The sequence below is a fragment of the Populus alba genome, chromosome 2 (genome assembly GCF_005239225.2).
Source record: "Populus alba chromosome 2, ASM523922v2, whole genome shotgun sequence".
NCBI lineage: Eukaryota > Viridiplantae > Streptophyta > Magnoliopsida > Malpighiales > Salicaceae > Populus > Populus alba.
Window position 1 is genome coordinate 969,673 of NC_133285.1, and position 25,897 is coordinate 995,569.

The following is a 25,897-nucleotide window of genomic DNA, read 5'->3' on the forward strand; positions in this document are numbered from 1 at the left end:
TACGTGTATCCAAGTCAAGAAAAGGGATGCTTTCTGAAAAAATAATGCCATCCGAGTCAAGGGATTTTAGTGCCAAGAACTTGCCACAATGTTACTTCCAAGTTCTGACGCAAGAGCATTGTTATAAGATGACTAGTACTAGTGGGTTGGTAGAGTGATTCTTCTATTTATGATTTGACTTGAATTAAATATTTGAGAATTCATTAAAATATTCTTCTTTTTATTTTTAACAGGAACATATTAAAACTATAATAAAATACTAAAAATTATTAATTTAATAAGTTTTCAAGTTTGAGGTGCACCGAAAAGCATCATGCTCCAGAAATCCATCCTGGTTTTAGAACTCCGGCTAGAGCCTGAGAGGTTGACCCCTTTTATTGGGAAACTGAAAAGATTGCAGAGAGTATTATGAGAGAGCGATGCGTGGAGAATATTGAATAGAGCTAAAGAAGAGTAGTGATGATGATTGAGGATCGAAATGGGGGTTTTGTTTTTCATCTTTACAATTTTCAATTAATGACAGATTTTCACACCACTGCACTCTGCAGCGTGTATCGCATGGCAGAAAGAGAGAGAAGAGAAGAGAGAGCTGTCTGGTCTTACGGGGAAAAGGAAAAAAAGAGTAAAAACATCTTAAAAATTTTATTTTAAATTAATTTTTTTGTGTTTTTAAAGTATTTTAATATACTAATATAAAAGGTAATTTTTAAAAAATAAAGAATATATATTATATTTATATATTTATAACAAGAACAAAATACTTACGAAAACAATTACACCAGCAAACACTGGCGATGTGTGGGGAAGCTGTGTTTTTTAGAGTTTCAAAACACAAATGATGAGGTCGATGACGATGGGTGTGATTATGATAGGTGAGAGCATCTTGCCAGCTCTCTTGTCATGTGACTACCCTCTCTCAAATCTACTAGAAAACATACCCCAGCATCAGGTATTGTACACACACACGGCATGGCGCCATGCAACCATGCTAGTGATAGCCATTATTACCGGTCTAAAGTGGTGAATTCTCTAATGCTGCTGTGTTTTGAAACCCACAAAAAAAAAAAAAAAAAAAAAACCTTGGTTAGAGTGATATAGACGTTGATATAAAAATTAATTTGTTTATAGATGAATTTATGTTATTTCAACCAAAAAAAAAAAAAAAAAGATTATACTTCATTTATTCTTAAGATTGTTTTCGTTAAACACTAATTTAAATATTTTTCATATAAAATTTTATAATAAAAACAAGCGAAGATTATGTCCCATTTATTCATTGTTTTTGTTTTTTCCACTACGAGACAGCCAGCAAGTGCTAACCAACGTCTTCTCCATGTAAACTGTAGATTCTCTCTTAACACCAGACATTATCTGCCTGCAGCTGTGGCTTTATGCCTTGACGAGCTCGTGCTTCATGTCCATACATCGTATATTGCTTCTCTGTCTATCCTCAAATTCGTCTACGGTTTACGATTTTAATCTCAATTAAGTGTCTACAAGAACGTTTCATCTCGATTGGATTTTTCAACCAATTTATGAAATTAAGAACCAGGCCTGGCTCCCTACAAAATCCATCAACAACAGAGGTGAAAGAGGATGTCGATTGAGAATATGATTAAACTTAGGGACCTGATGGAAACAGAAAGTTGTTTACGGACTAACTAAATCGAGAATGCTTATGTAGTTTAGGGACTGATTCGAGGTTTGCCTTTCTTTTCTTCCTAGCGGATCATCGTGGGACAACTTTACACATTATTGTGCAAGTGCAACTTTGTCCAAAAAGCTCTTGCTAGCTTTATTTAAATGTTAATGGTGTTTAGACTTTGTTTACTTCGCACAAAGCAAAGCTTAATAAACAAGTCAATGCAATGATTAGTGTCTTCCACAATCTCATGCCTGCCTCTCAATAACACTCGTATAACCATCGGTTTCTTCTTCTCTGTCCACAGTTTTCTGATTTTGTGGTCCAGAGAAGGTCCGCAGGACCCACTACAACAGGTAGCCATCGAGGCTCGAAGCCTCGAGCCCAGGAAGCCCATCTGGTGGGCTGGTTTACACACCAATCGACCTCAGGCCGTGGGTGTGGCTTGGTAGTTGGCAATATGTAGCCAGTAAGGCTCCCATCTTTCATAAACACAAAAGTATAAACTAAAACTAATACAAAAAACTTTGGTGTTGCTAAAAACTAAAACTAATAATTTTCGGTGTCATGAAGCACTTTGGATGGAACAAGTGAACTGCAAAAAGGAAAATAAAAGGAACGCAGCTACTATATATATATTGGCAATGGACAACATGCTTCAAAGCAGTGGATTTTATTTTTATTAGTACAGTGATTTCCAATGCGAAAAGGGCATCACTCATCCACTATTTGTACTATTTTGGTAGCCGTAGAAGTGGCCTCTCACCTCTGCCATATATTCTGCACCCATCCTCCCCTTAAAGAAAATAGCAGAACTGGGGGCAACTACTAGGGGTGGAAAGAGGAGGATTATTTTTGCCACACGGCGTATCGGTGGCCACAGGTTGCAAGCGTCCACTCCTTACCCGCAGGGCACCAGGAACCATCCCCAATCTTCATGCAAACCTTCTCACCAATAATTGCAGAATAAAGGTTTGGCTGGGCCTCAAAAATCTTGATAGATGATCGGCTGTGGATATCTTGATGCTTCCGAATGTCAATCTGCGGATTTGGAGGAAGTTACAAAGGAGAAGACCTTCCCCGGGTGAAGAATTCAACAGAAAGAAATTCACAATTTAACGTACCAATTTCACAATCTGCTCATGAATAGAATTACCCCAGTCATAGAAGTGATCGTAGAAAACTGTCGGCATCCCTGGATGTGTAAGTAAGTAAGCATAACCCTGCAGCAGACCATGGAACAAGAAGTCAGGTCCAATAACTTCAACATCACTGTCCAAAATTCGAATTTCAGACCTTTGGTTCAAAACAAGACAACGTTGTTGCACAGACAGCCCTAAACAAGAATATTAAGGATCAGCTATTAACTTCATTTAATAGAAAACTGAACGTGACACCAGCCATAAAGGACTTCAAAATTCTCCAGTTTTCTTTCCATCGAAACCCCTAACCTTTAAAACCAAACAACAAAAAAGAACTGAACAAATGGATCCATGTTAACACAGGTTGTCTTCGCTGTCCAGTTTAAATCATGGGGAGCACAAATCATTCAGCGTATTCAACAAATTTGCATATTGAACATAAGTCGACGTACCTCCATGATATGATCCGAAGGGAAAGGCCAATGAGCCTGCATCAATGAAATGATCAGAAAGATATTACTTACTATTTGAAAAAAGAAGAAAAAATCTTGATCACTGATACTGCACAATTATCAACTTGCATTTGAAGGTGATAAATAGATTGGATTAGGATGGGTGGGAGTGTGTGTGTGTAGGGGGGGTTTCCCAGCAGCCTATCTCATATGCTAATCGGTACTTTCTACAACCTTTACAAAGCATCAGTGGTGGAGAAACTCAAGTTCTAGCACAAATTAGGTTTAAGTTGCTCGGCTTAATATATCAGGACCGCAAGACCATAAAACTGCCCAGCAGAAGCAAAGAACGAAAAACAAGGAGAGACCATCTGTCTATTCTTTCAATGATAATAGAAAAATATTGGATACCTGTGTTGAGCCTGTGTCATGGTTGTCAATGAATGTGACAGCCCTCGAAGGCCACCATCCCATTACACCTGGTGGCTTTCCTTGCGGGTCACGCAGACGCCAGAATTGCCCCTTTACAGCTTCCTTCATTGAAAATCAGGAATTGGTATTACCAGAAAAGTGATGTAACCATAGAAGAATATAGCTTCTTATGCCACTTTATTATATTGAACACTACCCATTCGATTAAGACTTATTTTATCTCAAACGAAAGAGGCTCACAACTAAAATATAAAATATCTGCAGTTGTCCTAGCGTCATCCAAAAATTAGCCTGATAAATTAGTTAGTCGGTTCCATCAAGTCAAGAAATAATCAAAGAAAAATGTTCAGTGATATGATATCCCTCGAAGTACCTGAAGAATTCCCTTTGTTGTGAAGTCAAATGCAGCTGAGAGCTGGCCTGTTAAATCAATCCAATTGACTATCCGCTGCCTATGGCTGTCTGATGGAGGAATTTACAGAACAATGTTAAGCATAAAAGTACCCAAAGGCATCACGATCAACAAAGCAGCATTTTAAAGTCCTGTTCAAGATTTTTAATGAAGACATGTTTATAGTAGGAAAGTGCAAATAACACAAGTGTAAATTGAAATCAAGAATTGACGAACAAAACCTGAGAGTATGAAAAGAGGCAAGAAGGAGAAGAGGGGAAAAGTGGGACATGGAAACAGTGAGTAATCCAGACATCAAAAGCTATGCAAGCAAACCTTTATTAATTACAGGTGTGACATTCCCCTAGCTAATCCAGACCCCAAAATATTATGGAAAGAGAGTACTCCTATCTTTAGGTGGCATGGCTGAAAGTATGCCAATGAGTAAGGATGCAGGATATATTTAGAAGTCATACCTTGGTTGTATTCCAAAAAATGGCCATTGTAATTGCAAGAATCCCAGTACTCTCCAACTGAAAATATGGGCTTCGCGCCTTCAATGTATTCTTTCACATATTTTGGAGAATAACTAAATTGCAGATTGTGGAGATGTAAGTGATGAATGCAAAAATAAAACTATCAGAATAAAAAAATACACTGCCAGTGCAAAAAGATGTTTACCCTCTTGCAAAATCAAAACGGAAATCCTGAAAGCCAACATTCTTACGTAACCACTGCAGCCATGCAGTTATGTCTTTCCGAACAAAATGTTGAGTGTGGTCAATATTTGGAACCCCATTGAAGTTGTCACCAGTGCTTCGATTACCCTGGAAAGCAGCAATAACAGGTCAGCAATCCGTGTCTGAGACTCTGTATCCCGTCTTAGTATCAAGGAATCAATGGTCAGATCATATTAAGATGCAAGCCTATTTACCATTCCTATTCCATATAGGATCACCTGCATAAACTTCCCCCAAACTCCACACACACACACACACACTGTCCACGTACATGAAACTAAACTTACCAATCCACCAGTACAAGATGTAACAGCACGTTCATCCCACGATAATGGAACTCCATCATAACGATTGTACATTCCTCCGTGCCCTTTCGTTGTTCCAACCCGGTGATTGATAACAATGTCAGCCATTGCTCTAACATTGTACTGCCTCATCTTTTCAAGTAAAGCCCTTAAGAGTTGCTCGGAACCATATGAAGAGTTGAGGTCATAAAGGTTCTGGGGAAGATAACCTGTAAAAACAAAGAGTAAAATTAAAAACAAAGATCACGCCTTTCTTAGGCACATAAACAAAATCATAATCAGCCTCAAACATAACAACTTTATCCCTCTAACCTTCGGGTGCGAAGGAGTTAGTAGGCGGCGGCAACCATGCTGTGGTAAACCCAGATTTCGCAATATCAGCAACTTTCTTCTCCAATTTTCTCCACCAGTCATGCTTATGTGACTCCCAGTTAAAAGCCTGTTTAGCAAAGTTTCAATCAAACCTAGAAACTCCACTCCTGCCCATCGACTAAAGCAGCCTAATTTGAAGTCTGGCATGAACAGTTTCTTTCAATATTTTTCTACCCAAAATTACCTGAAGAAGGATTTCTCTTCCGCTCCGCAGCACAGCTCCTAACCAAAAGTAATTAACACCGTCAAAGTTCATAATTAATGAACAAAAAATCCAATTAGAGAGACAATTACTGAAAGGAATGATAAGAGCAGCATACCAGTATCAGTCTGCTGGTCGTTTCCCTGCATTTGTTAAAAAGAAAAAAAAATTAACCAAGCTTCTAGCTTAAAAGCAAAGTGATTAGTGCCGGCTTATATTAAAAAATTTTCAAATTAAAATCATTTTTTTATATAAAAAAGATCAAACCAGGTATTTGCCAAGTCGTAAAGTTAATCATATTTGATTTTACCGTGAATTATTTATTATAGGTGTTTGAGTGTAAGATAAAATTATAGGTGTTTGAGTGTAAGATAAAGATTGTGGTTTAAAGTATTTTTTTATTTAAAAATTTATTAAAATAAATTATTTTATTTTTTAAAAAATATTTTTATTATTATCATATTAAAATAAATAGAAAACACAATTTCAATAGCGATATCAAACGCTACCTTAATTTAAAATTTAACCGGGAGGTTCTGGGTTGACAAGTCATCACAGCCTAATCGGGATTAATAACACAGTATTAAGAGCAGGAAAGTAAATAGCAACAGTGATAAGCAAGATACATACAATACTGTTGAAAACCATGTCGGCCCACTAGGCTTCAATAATTCGACGCCGGATCGTATTATTTTGTTTTATCCGAGTAAAAATCCTGCAGTCACAATCACCTCCCGGTGTTCGAATTCAAGCGCGGAGACAAAACAAGGCATTGGAATAGTGAGAAGGGATTACCGAGCTAGAGGCAGCGATCGCAGCGTGATTTTGCTGGGGTGCATTTAGGGCTATAAATAGAAAATTTAAGAGGAGAATTTAAGTGGGTGACTCCACTCGATCGGAATCAATCACTTGGTTGTCGTTCAATTGAGAAAAAGCAAATTCGATTACAAGAGAATTTAAAAATGGTTTCGAATATTACATGTTGCAAAGGGTAAAAGGAGCGGAGTGGAGAATTTAGGAAAAGGGAATCGGCTTTTTTTAAATGGGCGAGAGAAAGTAAGCCTGCCTTTATGCTTCAACGGTTCTTTTTTATTTTTGTCGTCGGGATCGGCCAATCAGGGGTTTGGCATCTTGATGGGGGGAATGCTTGGACGGTTGTGATTTGAAGGCGATGGTGTTGAGAGCACGTGCTGTTTTGGGAATGGGAAGGACTATGGTGATGTAACGGAAATGCGGATGGCGCGTTTGCGCGGTTGCATATTTTGGCCGGTGAAGATGTTGACAACTGAGTTCTCTCTTATGGTTAATTTGATTTATACGCTTTTGTTAATGAGATTGCGGGTAAGGTTTACTCACAATCATATATCAATGTTTGGTAAAGTAAACAAAACTTGATTTTGCTTGATAGGATTCATTAATTTTTGCACTGTTTAAATTTTATTTTTTTTTGAAAAACCAGTGAAAAAAGTTTAGTTTTTTTTCTCGAAAAACCAGTGCAGTTAATCATAAGCAATTTTAAGGTGAGTTAAATTTACTCGTACTGTAATCTCAATTTTATTCCTGATAATATTTTACTTAATTTTATTTCACGCTCAAAAAATCATGGAAATTGTAGTTCTTGTTGAATGACTTTCTTATGTAATGAAATTGTAATTTTTTTTTAAAAAAATTGTGTTTTACTCGAAAAACTAGTATTTAATATTATTTAATAACACTACATCAATTAGAAAGATATCACATGATGACGTAGCATTTGTGGATTTTGATCGCAATTCCAATAATAAAGATATCACAATCTTTATTATTTAGTAGCACTACATAAATTAAAAAATTTAATTTTTGTTGTTGCGCACTTAAGAAACCATGGAAAATATAGTCCTTGTTGGATAGATTTCGTATGTAGACATTGCACATAGTTTAATGGAATAATAAAAAATATTTGATATCAATATTATTTATTTCATGATGTAATAACAGTAGTTAAATCTACAATATTTAAATTAAAAATCATTAATATATATATATATATATATATAAATTATTTATAACCTCAATTTGAAAAACATTTTTTTAACCAAACACATTAAATTATTTTTCGTTCAACCTCAATTTCAATCACAGTTTTAACCAAACATGTATTTTTTCAAACCAACCTCAACTAAAAGTACTTTTTATAAAACAACTTTTTTAAAACCACAATCATAACAACAACCGCAATACCAAACACACTTTAAGTAAATATTTTTTTGTTTTTTTTAACTCCAACTTGCATGTTTTACAACTATAAAATATATAGTGCAATTAGTTATATTTTATTAATTATTTTTTATTATTTATTATTAAAAAAAATTAATTTGGTCTCTTATTTTTTTTCAATTTATTAGTGATCGGTTCTTTTAGTTTAGTTGTCAAAAAATTAATTTTGGTACCAAAATTTATTTTCTCCATTTTTCAATCATTTTTTTATGGGAAGATAAAAGACACTGCTTGAATTCAAATTCAACGTAAAAAGAAAATCATTGTTGACACCTATTTAGATTTTCAAAATGGTTCAAATTGGTGTCGACGAGAAATATTCAATGAGGGGAGTCTCATAGTAATTGCTTTTAGCCTCGATATTGCATAAGAACCATATATAAGTCGAGAATGGGAAAATTTATTCGGATTGATTTTGTGATTTTGACCTTTTTTTTTATTAAGTTGATATGTTTATTGTTGATGTGTTTAAAAGTGTTTGTAGAGTATTTTCAGATAAAAAATAAGTTTTTGAGTAAAAAATCAATAGGCTCAATTTTTCAGGCGCCACAATGGTGCCCAAATTCTGGAATGGCAAACAACATGTCGCATGACACAACAGGTAATGTGTTATCTATTTATTTTTTACTAAAAAAATATGGGTGAACGATAAGTCATTTGCCTCTTCAAAATGAAAAAATAAAATAAAATTACAAGCCTAGATGCACAGGCTTAGGCTTGAAAGCCTGCACACCTAGGTTCTTCCTTTCATAAGCTCGCACTGTAAGGTTGTTTTTTAGGCTTCTTTTTTAGTATATTTAAGTTAAATATAGATTTATATAAAAAAAATATATTGAACTTGATTGAATTCATGATTCAGATCATAAATTTGACAGGTTAAGCCACAACATTCAATCTATTATATTTTTTCTTTCTTTTTGTTTAATGCAGTTTTTTGTACCTCAATTTTAAAAAATGTAATTTCATCATTCGTTATCAAAAATTTATTTTTATTTAACTTAAAACCAGAAAAACACAACTTGACTATTTTGTTATTAATGGTCTGCTTTTTTTTTTAATCCAATACACCTATCATGTTTTTTTTTTCTTTAAAAAAAAAAAAACAATTATCATATGTTTTATTGTCATATAAATTTATCAAAAAACTAATAATACATGGAATAAAATTTTTATTTAATCCGATGTTGTGCATGACTTGTATCGTTAGATTAGTTGGTTAGCTTGAGTTTGTGTGTTTTTTTTTTATCAATTTTGTACTTCAATATTGAATTAATTGAAGATCTAGCTTTTTAATTTATTTATTTATTTAAATTATCCCCACAAGTTTTATATATCAACTCAGATTGACATTGGTATATCTAATGCATTTCCAACTCGATATTAAATTAAAAAATAATTTAATATGCAATTGATTTTAAATTCGTGGTTGATTTTTTTAGGAGACACGTTAGCAATCCTCAAGGTTTTTTTTTGCATTAAAAAAAAAAACCTTTGACCCACAACATAGCGCAAACCAATAAATTAGTTTTATTCAAAAGTTGTGTTGTGTTTAGAAGTTAGGGCCATTTTAATTCTTAAATCAAACCTCTTTTCATAGCTATTTTTTTTTTTTTTTGCCTTAATGCTTGTTTAGCACTATTATAGCTTATGTTTTTTAAATTGTTTTTTGGTTATAAAAAAATATCAATTGATATTTTTATTTGTTTTATCATGGTTTTGATGTATTAATATAAAAAATAAAAATATAATTATACAAAAATATCATTTTAATATAATTTAAATGAAAAATCACTTTTAAAAAAACATCATAAATTATATTATCAAATACACACTTAGTTACAACTGCGAATAAAGTGTACCTGCATGCACGAAACTAGAACAGAGAAAGAGAGAGAGAACGAGAGCTAATAGCTTCCAAAATGCCTTGATTGGCCGGAAACTGCTCCTTGAGAGATTATAAAGTTCATGCTATGCTAATGAGCAACAGACAATCGCAGGAACATCATCCATAAAACCATTGGAAGGAGATTTGGATCATTTCCAAGAACAAAAATGCTAGTTTTTTCACTCCCATGAACAAATCCAACAAGTTCTACAGGAGCGACGGGTGGGATTTGTTCCTGTCTATGCGATAAGTTCGGATTGTATCCTTGGTGTGTCTGTCTCAGTACAGGAGACGACTCAGTAGTTTTTGGCCTTATGGACAAAAACCTCTACCAAGAGCTTCTCTAACTCCCTTAATTGGGAAGATGTCGTTGTTGTATAAAAACCAACATTATTTCAGTTTTTTTTTAATTACTGGAGTTAACTTGATTAGATTAGATTTAACCAGGTCAATGAACCTCTTAAATTGCCTAGATTTAGTTAAATTAATATCCAAAAGAATTAAACTTTAAATCAATCTACAAGCTAAACCAAATTTAGGGCATGTTTGGTATTGTGGTAGCTTTTGTGGTTGCGGTTTGAAAAAAAGTAGTCTAATAAAAAGTACTTTTTATGAGGTTGATTTCAAAAAAAGTTGGTGTTTGGTTAAAACTGTGATTGAAGTTGTGGTTTTTAAAAAAATAGCTTCTTGTGTTTGGTTAAAAAACTGTGGTTGAAATTGTGGTAGAAAAAAAGCAGTTTTGTATTTGGTAAAACTGTAGTTCAAAAAGCACTTTTCAAAAAAATTGATTTTTTTTTGCTTTGAATGAGTATGTTTTTTATATTTTTAAATCATTTTGATGTGCTGATATCAAAAAAAAATTTTTAAAAAATAAAAAAAAATATTATTGGCATGCTTTTTTTAGTGAAAAACACTTTGAAAAGCAACAACAACCACACTCCCAAACATGTAATATGGTTTGTGTTTTATATTTGATTTGAATTAATTAAAAGGACATATATAGACACATATATATAATCCCAAAACATAGATGTTTTGTAATTATGATTACATAACAAAATGAAAAATCCTTATACATTAATGTACTTCTTTATTGTTCCATCAAACTATTTGCAATTCCATCGTGTACAAAATCGAAGCTAAAATGCTCAAAAGGTTACATAAATTTATAGTTTTGAAATATAACTATATAGTTTTAACCAATTAAACTAGACTTGGTTTAATAATAAATGTTAAATATTGAGAATTTGTATGTGAAAGGATTCGAAATGGAATATCTAATAAACTATAAGTACCACAATGAACTTTATCCATCCTACAATCAACAGAAACAAGGATCCATCACTGGTCCGGTCCCAATGAATCCATCCTTCCATGGCAGCAAAACCTCGTAAGAAGAAACTCAACAATGTTTCTATGTCATCTTCATCTTCCACTCGTTTTAGGTACAAGAAAGTTTCTGTCTTTGTTTTCTTGGTCATGATTTTCAGTGTTGTTTATCTGTTGGGCATTTCATCGAGCATTTGGAGTGGTGTTGCTTTTGTTCCTAAACTTTATGCAATTCAAGTCGTCAATTAGTTCCCTCATGATCCTAGTGCCTTCACTCAGGTAAATCCTTTTCTAGGTTTTCTTTGTTTTTGCTTGATTTTGCTTTATTGTTTTTAATATAATTGTTTGGATCTTTTTGCAAGTCTTGCAGCCTTCGTTTCTGTTTCTAATTTAGTTCAATAAAACACTATAAAATTGACAAGGGGAACGCACATTACCTGGTATCTCTTGGTTTTTTTCTGCAATTGTAACAATGGAGGGACAGTCGGTGACGATTTGTGTTTGAATGGACAAAGGGGAAGAAGCGCTCTGGCGTTGGTGTTAGGTCAAAATAGAAACGGGGTTAGTAAGAGAAGAGAGATGAGAATAGTTTGGGGAAGGAAATTTGGGTTTTTTAGCTCGTCAAATTAATCTGCAATTGTAATTTTGGAGGTGAGAGAGAGGTAAGGAACCGAAGGTTGAAAAACATTGATATGTGAAATTTTGGGTTTGTTGTGATCGTTGGAAAATGGTTAATTGCAAATTGATGAGGGACAAGCAAATTGACAAGGGACGACAGAGAGAAGTTGGGAAGTAATTACAAATTGATGAAGGATCGAGAGAAGTTGGGAAAGTAATTACAGAGAGAAGTTGAGAAAGTAAAAAAAGCAATTGCAAATTGTCAGTGATGAGAGAGAGTAAAAACGCATGAAAAGCAAAAGATATTTACTTTTCACTTTTTACAATTGAACCATGATTTTTAATGGGACCCACATAAAAATAAATTGTGTTTTGAAGTTAACCAAACATATATTTTTGTTGCTTTTTTATAAACCCCAGCCGCACCAGCTTAGCCAGAAACCCACTTAATAACTATTTCTGGACACCACCAACAAGGTGATAAGCTCCCAAGGCTCAACTGAAACTTTTGGATTGACCAGAATGTCCGAATACCATACCTTATGCTGACGTGGAGCGAACTACTGGTTTTATTGATCAACGACAGATACAGCTCCTTAACTAAGGAAAAAGGATCATTCCTGTCGAGCCTGCCGCACAGGAACGTACCCTCTTAAACAATGTATCGTAGGGTTTTATCAGGGGATACAAAGCAAGCAATGTTAACACTTTAATGGATTCCTTTATCAATTTTTAAACCAAAAAATGGAAACCCCAGCTTCAAAAACCACAGTATCACCGCCACCACAGCAAGAACCAGACCTCAAAAAGCCCAAAATGTCCACTACGACCTCTGACGACGAAGACGCCGCCACCATGACCCCTGGTGGCGACACAACCACAAAAAAGCAAAGATACAAGCGCCGCAAAATCGCAATATTCTTCGCGTACTGTGGCGTTGGCTATCAAGGTATGCAGAAAAATCCAGGTGCCAAAACCATCGAAGGGGACCTTGAAGAAGCCCTCTTTCACGCCGGTGCTGTCCCTGAACAGGACCGCGGCATCCCCAAGCGTTATGATTGGGCCCGCTCAGCTCGCACTGATAAGGGCGTGAGCGCTGTGGGTCAGGTAGTCTCGGGCCGGTTCTACATCGACCCGCCTGGACTTGTGGAACGCTTACATTCGAATCTTTCTCCTCAGTTTAGGATTTTTGGCTACAAGAGAGTGACGGGATCGTTTAATGCTAAGAAGTTCTGTGATCGGAGGAGGTATGTGTATCTAATTCCTGTTTTTGCTCTTGATCCGTTTTCCCATCGTGACAGGGAGAGTGTTTTAGCTAGTTTAGGGTCTGGTAGTGAGCTTATTAAGTGTTTGGAGTGTTCAGAGAGAGGGCGTAAGGTTGCTGGCGCTGTAGGCAAGCGCAGCTTTGAATTAACAGACATTTCGTCGAACGATAAAGATGCTTCTGTTAAATCTGAAATTAAAGAGGAGGTTGGTGTGCTTTTGGATAATGGGCTTGAGGATATTAGGAATTCTGAAACTGTAAATGAAACTAAGATCTTTCAAAATGACGGTAGCGGATCAAAATCTTTAATGCCTGAATCAGTCATTTCATCAAACAGTGAAGATGCTAATGTCAATCCTGAAAGCAAAGACGAAATAATAGTTTCCGTGGAGAATGATGATGATGATGAGAAGACAAAATCCAAAGAGGAAATGGTGAAGAGAAGTAGTTTTTGCTACGGAGAGAAGGAGAAGGAGAGGTTCAATCGAATACTGGGTTATTACGTGGGGAGTCATAACTTTCATAATTTTACAACCAGAACTAAGGCTGAAGACCCCTCTGCTCGACGCTATATTGTTTCGTTTGAAGCTAAGACCACAGTTAATGTTGAAGGCATTGAGTTTGTGAAGTGTGAGGTTGTAGGTCAGAGTTTCATGCTTCATCAGATACGGAAGATGATAGGCGTTGCAGTGGCAATTATGAGGAACTGTGCACCTGAGTCGTTGATACAAACTGCTCTACAAAAGTAAGGACCAATATCTACTGTTTTTTTTTTTCCTTCCTCCTGTAATGGGTTGCATTCCAATGTCAATCGTGTTTTTCTCTAATCCATGTTTTACCAAAATTTACAGGGATGTTAACATCACTGTGCCTACAGCTCCTGAAGTTGGGTTATACTTGGATGAGTGCTTTTTCACATCCTATAACCAGAAATGGAAAGACAGCCACGAAGAAATTTCTATGAAAGATTATGAAGAAGAGGCAGAGGACTTCAAGATGAAGCACATATACCCACACATTGCAACGACAGAACACAAGGAAGGATCAGTGGCTCTGTGGTTACATTCTCTCAACCACCGAAACTATCCTGATCTTCGTGTTAGCAACACTGTAGATAACAACAACAGTGAAGATAATAACAATGGCAAGGAAAGCACTGGATTTGAAAACCCGGCTCCGTGTACATCTCTGCGAAACTGATTACTCAGAAACTGTTTGCTTGTTTTGGAATTATTACAGCTGGGTTTAGGTTATCCTTTTTTCCCTTGCAAGTTATTCTATTTAAATTTTTGCTGATTAATTCTTGGCGTTTGCTTTCTGAAGCAACTTAGAGGTCAATGAAAATATAATCTCCTGCGTTTAGCTGTTCAGCAATTGTGTATGGTAAGGGACCAAGGGTGCTTAAAAACTCGGTCTGCTGTTTTAGGTTTCCATTTTCTCTGGTTCTAAATAGCAGCAGTTCAAGCAATATCCATTTGGTCGAGATATTTTTGGCACTCGTTGAGTTTGCGGGGGATTTTTGTAAGATTCGAGTTCACATCATAAAATAAGAAACTTACACCATGTTTTACCTCATATGGCCCATAACTAATTTCACTAGTCTGGTCTCTAGGCAGTGTTTGGCACTGTGGTTAAAGTATTGGGAGATTACCCTGCTAGTTCAATTTACAATTATATCAAAATTTATCAGCATATAAAGTATTTTTAAAAATATATTTTGAAAAATAAATATATTTTCAAGTAAAAATCAATTTAAAAAATAAAAATTACATTAATTTGAAGTTAATTCAGTTTTACTTAATTAACCTACAAATCAATTCATAATCTGTTAAAATTTATTAATTTTATTTTGAAAATGAAATTATTATATTTAAAAAAAAAAAAATAATGAACTAGATCAACTCTCTATTAGTTTGATTCGGTTAGGATTAATAAACATGTGGATTATATTGAAAGACTTTAAATTATCAATAGGGAATTGAAATATTCCAAAATTTACCAAAGAAGAAACCCACCCCACCATTATAAGTTCGTTGACCTCTCTCTCCCCGTCCCCGGGAACCATTTAGCTTCTCCCTTGTAAAATGGCCGTAGACTGGACTCAACTCCCACCTGAATTAATCGAAATAATCTCGAAAAAAATCACAATCTACTCCGATTATCTCCATTTCCAAGCAGTCTGCCACGAATGGAAATCTTCGATCCCCAAGACACCCAACCACCTCCCTCCACAACTCCCATGGCTCCTGCTTCCTCAATCCCAATCAAACCAATCTTCCTACCGTTCTTTCTTCAATCTCTCCACCTACAAATTCCACTCCCTTAACCTCCCAGAAGCTTCTCATCTTAAAAAACACTGTGGTTCTTCTCATGGCTGGCTCGTAATCCTAGACGATTCTCCTTCAATTCTTGTCATAAATCCCTTAACACGAAGGAAAATTCATTTGCCTGTGATATCTAGTTTTCCTAATGTTGTTAGCTTCGATTACGCCAATGTGGGGCGAGAGTATTTGCTTGTTAATTCGCAGGGAGAGCGTTATACAGCTAGCTTGAGGCAAATGAGAGATGGGTTTTTAAAGAAAGTTGTTATGTCTTCAAGCCCTTTGGAAAAGAAGGGGGATTTCTTCGTGGCGATGGCGATTATTTGTTCAACAGGTGATTTGGCTTACTGTAAAAATGGAGATGAATGTTGGAATATAGTAGAGAATTCGCGTTCTTTTAGTGAAGATGTTATTTATTTTAATGGATTATTTTATGCTGTCAATAAGGCTGGCCAAATTGTTGTATGTGATGTTAATGGCAATTCACCTAAGGTTTCGTTTATCGAAACCCCACGGCAAATTGGTGGTGATATGCAGTATTTGGTTAGTTTGGGAGATGGGTTGTTATTAGTTACAAGGTATTTGGATCTTGATGTTGAGTTTGATATTTTTATCTATAAAACAGCGAGGTTTGAAGTTTTTAAACTAGACTTGAATGGACCAAGGTGGGAGAGGGTGACAAGTTTGGGTGATATGATGTTGTTCATTGGAGAGAATTCTTCGCTGGCGTTATCTGCTTCGGGTTTGTCAGGATGTATGGGGGACTGTATATATTACACTGATGATTACTCTGCAAATAATTATGATGGTCATATTGGAGAACATGATTTGGGCATTTTCAAATTATCGGATGGAAGCATTGAACCATTGCCTTGTTATCCGCGGAATTCTTATTCGCGGTTGCAATGGCCTCCACCACTTTGGATTTCACCCAATCCATGCTAATTCTGGATGCATGATGTAAGTACAAGTGTTTGTCTTGATTGTGTAAATGTAAATATGTAATTAGTTCCTCTGCTCGAATAGTTCCTTGCAGAAGAAGGGTGTTTTTCGCTGTAAATTATGACTCCATATGCTCATGACCTTATTTGTAACAGTGTGTGATTTCATCTCTTGGCCTGTTAATTCCAGGCTTCTATCAAGCTTAGTTAATGATCTTGCCTTGCATTGGTATGTTGCTATTCTTTCTGTTAGTGTTCTGCCATGTTCTGTATTTAACACATCTAGACACGTTTTCAAAGATCACAGAAGGTATTACTGTATTATTTTGACAACTATGGACTTTTTTATGTAGATACCTTAAAACAGTTATTCGTGTATTTGATGCAAATGGGAAATGTGCACGGCTGGAAATATTCTTGTTTTCATTCTAGGTATGGATGGCTTCTAGGTACACACACTATATGTTTTAGGTTAACAGCCCATTTCTACTTGGGCAAAGATGAAAGTGAAATACATCTTTAATTGCAACTTGACAAGTAATCATCCGTGTCTAGAAGTGATAATTGTAGATTGAAAATAAACATCTCAATTCTCATCGGTGTTGGACAGTGCATCTAAGTGCTAAATGGGTCGACTTAAAATACTAGGATGGATATGCATTATCTTGTTTTCTCAATTGATTCCTGGATTTAGTGCCAGAATTTGTGGAAATCAGTCCGATTCTGCAGTTTTTGGATCATGGTATGTTGCTGGATAGATGATATGTGCCTGGCAGCTGGATGTGCTAGAGAGTTTGACACCTTACAGTTACAAACTTAACAATGTAAAACAGCCAAACTAAAATTCTTGCAAATTGGATCAGGGTCCTGTTACTACCAAAGTTCTTTGGCAGAAGAAGGTACATGTATCTAATTTTTTGTTTTTGCCCTTGATATGTGTTTGCACAGTGACAAGGAGTTTTGGCTAATTTGGTGTTGTGGGTGAGCACGGTTTTGGATCGATTTCATTGTCCCCTACCAAGTGTTCTTACAGTTGTGTTTCTTTTTCAGTAAGCTTTCTACGATCGTCTGAATGTCTAAAGGTATTGAGTGTGGGAAGAAATAAGATCTTTTATTAAATATATTGATAGCTATCTATTCACTCACTTGATGCAACTGGTGAGTGTGGGAAGGTGGGCCGTGGCATACCTTTTCTTGCCCACAAGTGATTTGTTGTTTATACCCATTATATGTTTTAGCTTGAACGGTTGCTCAACATGTTAGCGGAGGCCTTGATTGTCGTATAGTTTCTTTAGCTGTGTAGCTTTTCTTGGGAAATTTCTTTTCATTGGAATAAGGTGTGCTTTTGTGCATGTATGCCTGGAGGCCACATTGTGGATCAAACGCAGTTTCTTGATTTGCGTTCTGTTACTGTACAGAAGATTTAAGTCTTATTCCTGATGAGTGCCTGAAATCTTCTGCTTCCTTGTAATATATAGAAATATCTAACCCAAACCTAGGCCTATTACCTCTTATTCTGACTCGTCTTTCTCCCTTGCCATCTGTTTGGTTGCTGGGAGAAGAGAAAGAGGTGTGGGGTGGGGGGCTTAGAGTTTAGGTTTCATATCTTTTATTCTGCCTTTCTCATCGCAACTAAGCTAATAGATTGTCCTCTAATAATAAAAAAAAAAAAGGAAAAAAAAAGTAACGAATTGGATTAGTAGAAATTAAATATACAAAGAAAAAGGAGAAAAAGCAGAGGCGGTATTTAATTTTTCTGGATAGACTAGATCGTTTCAATTATGGTAGCAAAATAGTTGTCTTCATCCCCTAATTCATACCCGGAAAAGTTTGACTTTAATAAAACACTGACAAAAAAAGAATTGGATTAACTGCAAAAATAGCATCGAGTGATTCCTCTCTAATAAGTACAACGACTCTGGATCTGCTGCATGCTTTAGGGTGACTGCTCTCTAGTCCGTAACCATATTTGATTTCTGGAAAAATTCATGGGGAAGCAGTATACCTGGAAAGCGTTTTCCAGCATGAGCTTCAGTTGCTTGGGAGCTTCGACTAGTTCATCGTTATTTTCTTTCTTGAATAATTGATGCGGGAGCAGTGGAGCAGGAGGGCATTCTTCAACTTTCTTTTCTGTTTGTTTGTGAGCTTCCACTGATTCCCAGTTATTTGCTTTCTTTAATACCTGGTGTGGGAGCGATGGAGCATTCGCGTGTTCTTCAACTTGAGCTTCAGTTTGTTTGTAATCTTCAACAGACTCACAGTTACTTGCTTCCTCAAACAGTTGGTGTGGGAGCAGTAGAGTGCTAATCCATTCTTCAAGTTGAGCTTCAGTAAATTCGTGAGTTTCAACTGATTCACAGTTTTTTCCCGACTTGCATGGTTTTGTTGGGAGCGGTACTGTGGCTTTGTCTTCAACTTGAGCTTCAGTTTGTTTGTGACTGTGAGCTTCAACAGATTCACAGTTACTTGCTTTCTCGAACAGTTGATGTGGGAGCACTACGTTGCCATCGCGTTTTTCAAGTAGAGCTTCAGTAAATTCGCGAGGTTCAACTGATTCATGGTGATCTTCCATCTTGCATGGTTGGGGTGGTAGCAGTACCGTGCCATAGCCTACTTCAACTTGAGCTACGGTTAGTTTATGATTACTTGCCTCGATGAATAACTTCTGGGGTGGCAGTAGCTTAGCCGTAACACTATCTTCAGCAGGTAGTTCAGGATTACTTTTGTTGCAGAAACACTCATCAGAGATCAGTGGTAAGGCTAAGAAATTCCCCATTGTAGCCACTGATTTCTCGGGAATACGAACTCTTGAAAGAAAACTAGGAGAATTCTTGAAACAACGCTCACCCAGAATTTGTTGCGCAAGACTCGCAGCCAGGGTTCCTGCATTTATAGATTTCCTGTGACAACAACGTATCCCTATTTCATACGGACTTCACCCTCGAGGACAAAAACCCTGAGCTCGCCAATCCCTTCCGCCTGCGGATTAATCTCTGAGACTGGACAGGCTAGCAGTAGCATTTCGGCCCAAGTTCCGAAGCCCTTTAGTATTGGACTTCCTTTCTCCTGTCCTGCAACTTGTGGGGATTTTGGGTTCTGAATCTTTCTTTTTTGGTATATGGACTTCGTGTTTGCAACGGCCTGCTTTCCACCTAATTTGCTACTGCTTTCACTCAAATTCCGTTATATCTGATACTAAAAAAAAAAGTAACTTGAACAATTTTTTTTTCTTTTATGATTCTAAAACATTTATATAAATTAAAAAAAAATGAGGGAAATCACTTTTACCCTCTTTACAAATCATTGTTCATTCCAACAATTATTATTATTAATTTAATTTAATTTTAATTTTAATCTTCAATATTAAATTTTTTGTGAATTAAGTTTTATAACTTATTTAAATTTGCTTTTTACAAAGTCAATTTATTCTTATAACTAAGGTCACAAATTTTAAAAAGTAATTCAGTTGAATCAAGTTTTTTATTTTATTTTTCAATTAAATATTTTTTTAGTTTTGTTATTTAATATTGGATTGATTGAAATTAAATTTTATAATATGTTTCATTTTTTTTATAGAGTTATCTTGGTCTTGCGGGTTTGAAAGTTTAATATGGGTTGACTCAAGTTTTTTTTAAAATTATATTTTTTTAATTTTATCTTTTAATTTTTGGTTGATTGAGAATTGTGATTCATATTTGATTTATATTTACTTTTTACAAGGTTATTACAATCTCATAACTTGGGTCATGGGGTAATTCGATTGACTCAAGATTTTTTTTAATTGATTTTTTTTTCATTTGCATCATTCGACACCGAGTTAATTAAGAATTGAACTTTTTAATTTGTTTGGATTTTCTTTTAATGAGGTTATCACGGTTTCATAATCTAAATTGACTCGAGTTAATTTTTTTGTTATTTTTTATTGAATCTTGTTTTTAATTTTATATTTTAATATTTGATTGATTGAGAATCAAATATTATAATTTTTTTTTTTTTTTTCTATGAGGTTGTTATGGTTTCATGATTTGATATACAAATTCAACATGTTAACTTTAAATTAATCCGAGTCGATATAATATATTATTTTTTTAATATTTATAAATAAATATCATCTTAATTTTTTTTTAAATTAAACTATATTTTTACTTCCCACCACCTACCAAATGGATTACATTATATGAGTCACCACGATTTAAATTTTTTTGACATGATTTTTACATTCAGATTATTTTTTTTGACACGCGACATAACGCATACCACTGATCCAGTATCTTCCATTCAGCTTCTAGGTATTGTCAAAGCAATCTTAATAACATGTCAATAATGTTGGTCCCAAAATTCAAACAAGAGACCTTTCGAATTGAACATTTATAATGACTCGAAAGCAACTGGTAAAGTGACAATATTTATTGTAAAAAAAACCCTTGGTGAAGCCCATATTCATTGAATTTCACCGAAAAAAGAAGGCAAATTTATTGATATATGTAATTTGTAATGCACTGATTGGCCATGCGGTGGTTAAAAGCAGATTGGACTTCATCAACTTTTCCTGTCAAAACTATAATCATTATATCGATCCAAGAAGTGACCACAAAAGGACCCCATCCGAGGAAAAAACAATCGGATCATTAAATCTTCGAGTCAGTTTATTTATTATAACGTTATCCCAAGTAAGTCATTTTTATTGAAATATCATTTTTTTTTCACTCGATGATATTAATCCAGCCGAATTTGACGACACCAATCATATCATTAAATATAAAGCTCTCGACTGTATCAACCGTATCATTAAATTGAGGTAATATTACTTCAAACTCGAGCCGAATTAGAATTACTTTTTTAATCATAGATTTTCTGAATTCAAGCCAAAGACTCTCTATGGGTAAGCATCTACTGGGCCTAAACCAACTCACCACCTTATCCTTTTCCATAGAGTCAACTTCATTAGCTCATCTTGCCAAGAACACAGCACCCTATCTACAAAGTGTACAGACTACAGAAACCTCCTAAAAGCCAGAACGAAAACAACATTCCACCCCTATTTTATACAGAGAAAGAAAGGCCAAAACACATCCTATACTACGCAATGCATCGCATTGAGTACAATGAAAGTGGATTGTTATCCATTGATGGCCCACCGTAGACTCTAGGGTGATCACTCTCTAATCCATAATCCATCATCGGACGGTACTCTAGCTCTTCGTCGTGATCATAAGCGAATTCCGGTATCCCAATCTCATTCCTCCTCACATGGTCCCACAAGAACTCCATCCTCGTCACGTATTTCAGCTTCGAGTATAACCTGTTAAGAGTTGAGACAACAAAAATTAACCCAACAATTAATACCTACCAACCACTAATTAATTACATCCCAGATTTAATTAATCACTGAGTGGAGGTTGGTCTAGGGGGCTCGAGTGGGACCCCAAAAGGGCGTGAATCTTACCCTCCACTGAAGAGAAAACGACCAAAGGTGGCAAGGAAGAGTCTGGCTTGGAGTCCCGGATGCAAAAAGTAAACAGATTCAAGATGACCCTTGACGTTCATTGGAATATCATCATAAATAGATCGAAGGGTTGAAATCCCAGGGAAATTCTCACTCCTTTGAACATCTGTGTGTACATACACCACAGAAAATGCCTTCTCTTCTAATTTTGGATATATTTTCTCCTCCAGGTATTTCTTCAACACCTCACTGCTCACCGCTCGAGCTAAAACCACAAGAGAAAAAAGCTACTTGGTCTTGAACAATCAAAACAACAAAAATAAAGAACACGTCTTTATTAAGTAAACAAGAACTGCTTACCAGGGAAGAGTTTGCCAATGATGAGAAGAACCTTACGGCCATGTTTATCACGGCCTTGAATCTTGAAAACACCAAGTTTTTCTAGGAGATTTTCTTGCTCAGAATGCGTGAGAGTTAAAGGCGAAGCCATGAGGAAGTTTCGTTCTTGGTTCGAGAGGGAAGGCGTAGGGATAAAGAGAAAGGGAAAGGAAAGTTTATACAAGGTAAAAAATTCAAGGTGGGGACTTATCCGTAATTGTTGGCATTATGGGAAGATTCACAGAAAGTGGGGATATTCTATAGCATCTTCCCATATTTGGATTGGGATTGAACCGAGCCTGACTTGGCTCGGTCAAGTATGACTGACACGTATGGAACCCTTTCGGGCACATCTGCGTTTTGGATGGGTCATGTGGTCCGGTTAACCAAGACATGTTTTGTGTGGTTAAGAGGGTGTTAGGACCATGATTAACAGATGTTTCAAGCATAAACTTGAAGGATCTCAACTTTATTAGTGTGACAAACCCAACTATGTGTGAAGGGGGCAAGGATTTAGATGGATTTCTTTGTTTTTTTTTTAACAGCACATTGTATTGAGTTGAAGTTTCTAAGAGGAAGTAGCCACGGATAGGACGAGCCACTTTAGCCTTCCTATGGTATGTTGTTTTATTCCTTTCCCCTCTTGTCATAGTTTGATTTTATTTTTTTTTTGCATAAGATTATGCATGTCAAAATTCAAGATTATTTTTTAGTAGGTATATAAATTATAATTATAAAACTCATAGTAGCCTGATCGGTCAATACATAACTGTTTAAATATAATATTATTTTGATTTTTTAAAAAAAAATTTGAACCAGTGATATTTTTTAAATTTAATAATTATACCAGGAACTTCGTGGATTTTATATATTTTATTAATGTATCCCATGTCATGACTTGGACATGTAAACTAACAGCATCTAAATTAATTTTTTTTATCATCAAGTTTTAAATAGGTTGTTTATACTTAAACCAATACATCGTAAATGAATTATTTTTTTATAATATCTTCAAAAATACTAACCTTGAATTGCAGTATAAAAGTAAACTCATATACCAATTAGATTAAGCGGACAAAAGGGGTACCTCTCTCTCTCCCTCTCTCTCTCTCTCAGGCAGATGATATATTTTTTATATCATAAGCACAACATGGATTTTGCAATTGGATCAGATAATATTGTTAAGTCTGGTTATGAATATCAACAACCTCCTCCATTTGTACCAAAGGAGACCATTCTATGCTTTCATGGCCAAGCACATCTGGACCCTCGAGGGACCGGCTGCCATAACTTCCATCCATCTGCATGCATTGATTTCTCTAGAAACACCGCTAGCTGCTGGATAAATCCAAATTGGCTTTAAGTATGATTGAAGCACTGTGTGGATTGGCTCGAACAATGTATCGTCCCAACAACAAAAACGACAACGAAACGGGAATTTCTAACTCCGGCTGCTTCTAATGTTACCAAAAAATCTTCGGCTGGTTCAAATTTGAATTGTACAGAAAAGAATCCTATCTAGCAATGTTATTAAACTTAATTTGACCTGGCTAGTCAATTCGATAGTCTGTCATTTGATCAGGTCAAAGTCCAAATTAATTTTATCAAACCGAATTAACTTGTTAAATCGACTCTTTAAGTAGTTAAAACTCCATTCAACTATTTTTTTAAATAATTTTATTATATTATATTTTTAAATATTAAAATAATATTATTTTAAAATTGTTATGGATCAATCCATCTAATTCATTACTTGAATTTTAAATTGAATCATAGGTCAAGTAAGGTTAAATATCTTTGCTATGTAGTGATATTTTGTTAATACTTGTACAAAATGATATGAGAAACCTAAGCGGGTTGTGTACATGACTAACAATCTTTAATTATTCTGTCAATTTATCTTCAATTCTCAATTGGTTACGTCGCTTTTTTTTTCTTTTTTTTGCCATGAAATGCTACGGTAATTTTATTTTTTTCTCCTGTTTGGACATGATAATCTACTCAAGATCCATTGAATATGAGAGAAACAGGTTATATAAAATAATGTAGCTACTATAATACGATTTCTTTCTCTGGTCCACCACGTAATGTGCTGGACATAAATAATGGAGAAGGGTCAAGCCAGCATTGGAAGTTACTTCAATGGTGGGATCCATGAGATTCTCGCTCTCGGTATGGAATATGGATAGACATACAAGTTTCAAACAAATAAATATTAGCTTGCTCGATCACGCAACATAGGCAGTTGAAGTTGAAGGCATTGATGCGGTAAACGATAATGTATTAAATGTTAGAGAAAAAAAAGGGTACGTGCAATAGAAGGATAACGCTGGTGTGGATGGATGGTGGTTTTTCTCCATCAGAAAAATAATCAGGCGGAGCCTACTATGACTTCGAATCTCGATTCTAAATTTCAACTTATTTCTGGGTGGTCGATAAGCTGTGGAGGTCAAGCTTAGAATCAAGATCAATGGTTGAAAGAGAAAACTTTCGTCGTTGGAAAAGGAGAAAAATCTCAAGCGTAAATGGTTGACATGCATGGATATGGTAAGCTAACAGGACAGCGTTTCAAGAAAACCATGAGCTAGCTGAAGACAATAAATCCGAGCGTGCCTCGGAGATGAAAGGGGACGGCGATTCTGCTCTCCTTTTGAAGGAATCTATCTGTGGAGAAGTTTCCTTTCTTGATTAGAATATAGCCTTACCGGAAGATTATATGATTCTTAATTTTTTTTTTTTTTTTTTCGTTTTTATATTACAAAAATTCTGTCTGGAAGGTAATGGTTTCGCCATCAAAATCAAATTTTAAACAAATTATCCACTGATCCTAGACTTACAGTCATGCGGACATGGTAATCATCACTCTCTTCGTCTTATTTGATATTATAATTATAATTATTTTTTTAAAGTATTTTTTATTTAAAAAAAATATATTAAAATAACTTTTTTTTAACTTATTTTAATATTCAACATATAAAAAAGAAAAAATACATATAAAAAATTAATTTAAAACAAATTAATTTTTTAAATTTTTTTTGAAAAGTACAACATAGCCGCATAAATAAATAAATATCTTAGTATTTGTTTGATATTGTAATATATGATACTTTTTAAAAATATTTTTTTATTTGAAATATATTAAAATAATATTTTTTTTTATTTTTTGACATCAAACCATTAAAATCATTACAAAACATTAAAAAAAATAATTTAATATTTTTTAAAAATAATTATATTTTAAAAAAAAGCATATAAAAAAACCATGTACTCCCCAAAAAAAAAAAAAAACAACAACCTTAAAAAGTTGCATGAGGCCGGTACCTTGTTATGGGTATGAATGTATGATCTTTTACATTCAACTTTACGAAGCTAATTAATTATCTTTGTTGTCCCGTTATGACGCTTGTTATTACTAATCTTATGGTGCCGTGATAAATGGTGGTTTAAACAGTAAAAAAGTCAACTCATTCACAGTACCGCTTCCATGGCGTCCGCAGATGACCTTGAAAGACCAAAGCAGTGAACTACTGTTAATGTTAATTTTTTAGGATTGATGATATGAAAATGTAAAAATTATCGAAAACTATTTAAAATAATTTAGACAAATTATATTCTTTTTAAATATTATCTAACAAACATCAAATCATAAAAATGAGTTTTCTCCCAAGTTGTGTGTGTGGTCTATAATAGTTTTTATATCAAAAACTCAGCTCCATTGATGATTTTTTAAATTCTTTTTTTAATCAAAAAATAATTATTTTAATTTTTTTAATATTAAAAA

The 25,897-nt window shown here is 34.8% G+C and overlaps 4 protein-coding genes across 5 annotated transcripts; 2 read left to right on the plus strand and 2 right to left on the minus strand.

The window, feature by feature from the left end:
* Positions 1 to 2,238: 2,238 nt before the first annotated feature.
* Positions 2,239 to 6,665, minus strand: LOC118041968 (probable alpha-amylase 2). Of its 2 annotated transcripts, XM_035049467.2 has the most exons (13): positions 6,474 to 6,665; positions 6,309 to 6,393; positions 5,797 to 5,821; positions 5,661 to 5,698; positions 5,417 to 5,543; positions 5,087 to 5,313; positions 4,741 to 4,886; positions 4,536 to 4,648; positions 4,042 to 4,130; positions 3,648 to 3,770; positions 3,237 to 3,272; positions 2,767 to 2,865; positions 2,239 to 2,683 (listed from the first exon to the last, which is right to left on the minus strand). In XM_035049467.2, exons 2-13 carry the CDS (start codon positions 6,324 to 6,326, stop codon positions 2,492 to 2,494), a joined length of 1,233 nt encoding a protein of 410 aa, XP_034905358.1. In that variant the 5' UTR covers positions 6,327 to 6,393; positions 6,474 to 6,665; the 3' UTR covers positions 2,239 to 2,491. The 2 variants fall into 2 exon arrangements, with proteins under 2 accessions (XP_034905358.1, XP_034905357.1); XM_035049466.2 differs by having other exon boundaries at positions 6,309 to 6,665.
* Positions 6,666 to 12,349: 5,684 nt separating this feature from the next.
* Positions 12,350 to 14,400, plus strand: LOC118041986 (uncharacterized). Its single transcript, XM_035049482.2, has 2 exons — positions 12,350 to 13,775; positions 13,882 to 14,400. The coding sequence occupies exons 1-2, from the start codon at positions 12,511 to 12,513 to the stop codon at positions 14,228 to 14,230; spliced, it is 1,614 nt and encodes a 537-aa protein (XP_034905373.1). The 5' UTR covers positions 12,350 to 12,510; the 3' UTR covers positions 14,231 to 14,400.
* A 620-nt stretch (positions 14,401 to 15,020) lies between these two features.
* On the plus strand, positions 15,021 to 16,658 carry LOC118041969 (F-box protein SKIP23). The gene has a single exon (XM_035049468.2). It carries the CDS (start codon positions 15,115 to 15,117, stop codon positions 16,294 to 16,296), a length of 1,182 nt encoding a protein of 393 aa, XP_034905359.1. The 5' UTR covers positions 15,021 to 15,114; the 3' UTR covers positions 16,297 to 16,658.
* A 4,381-nt stretch (positions 16,659 to 21,039) lies between these two features.
* On the minus strand, positions 21,040 to 22,282 carry LOC118041992 (uncharacterized). The gene is made up of 3 exons (XM_035049488.2): positions 22,099 to 22,282; positions 21,739 to 22,003; positions 21,040 to 21,594 (listed from the first exon to the last, which is right to left on the minus strand). The coding sequence occupies exons 1-3, from the start codon at positions 22,226 to 22,228 to the stop codon at positions 21,372 to 21,374; spliced, it is 618 nt and encodes a 205-aa protein (XP_034905379.1). The 5' UTR covers positions 22,229 to 22,282; the 3' UTR covers positions 21,040 to 21,371.
* Between the last annotated feature and the right edge of the window lie 3,615 nt (positions 22,283 to 25,897).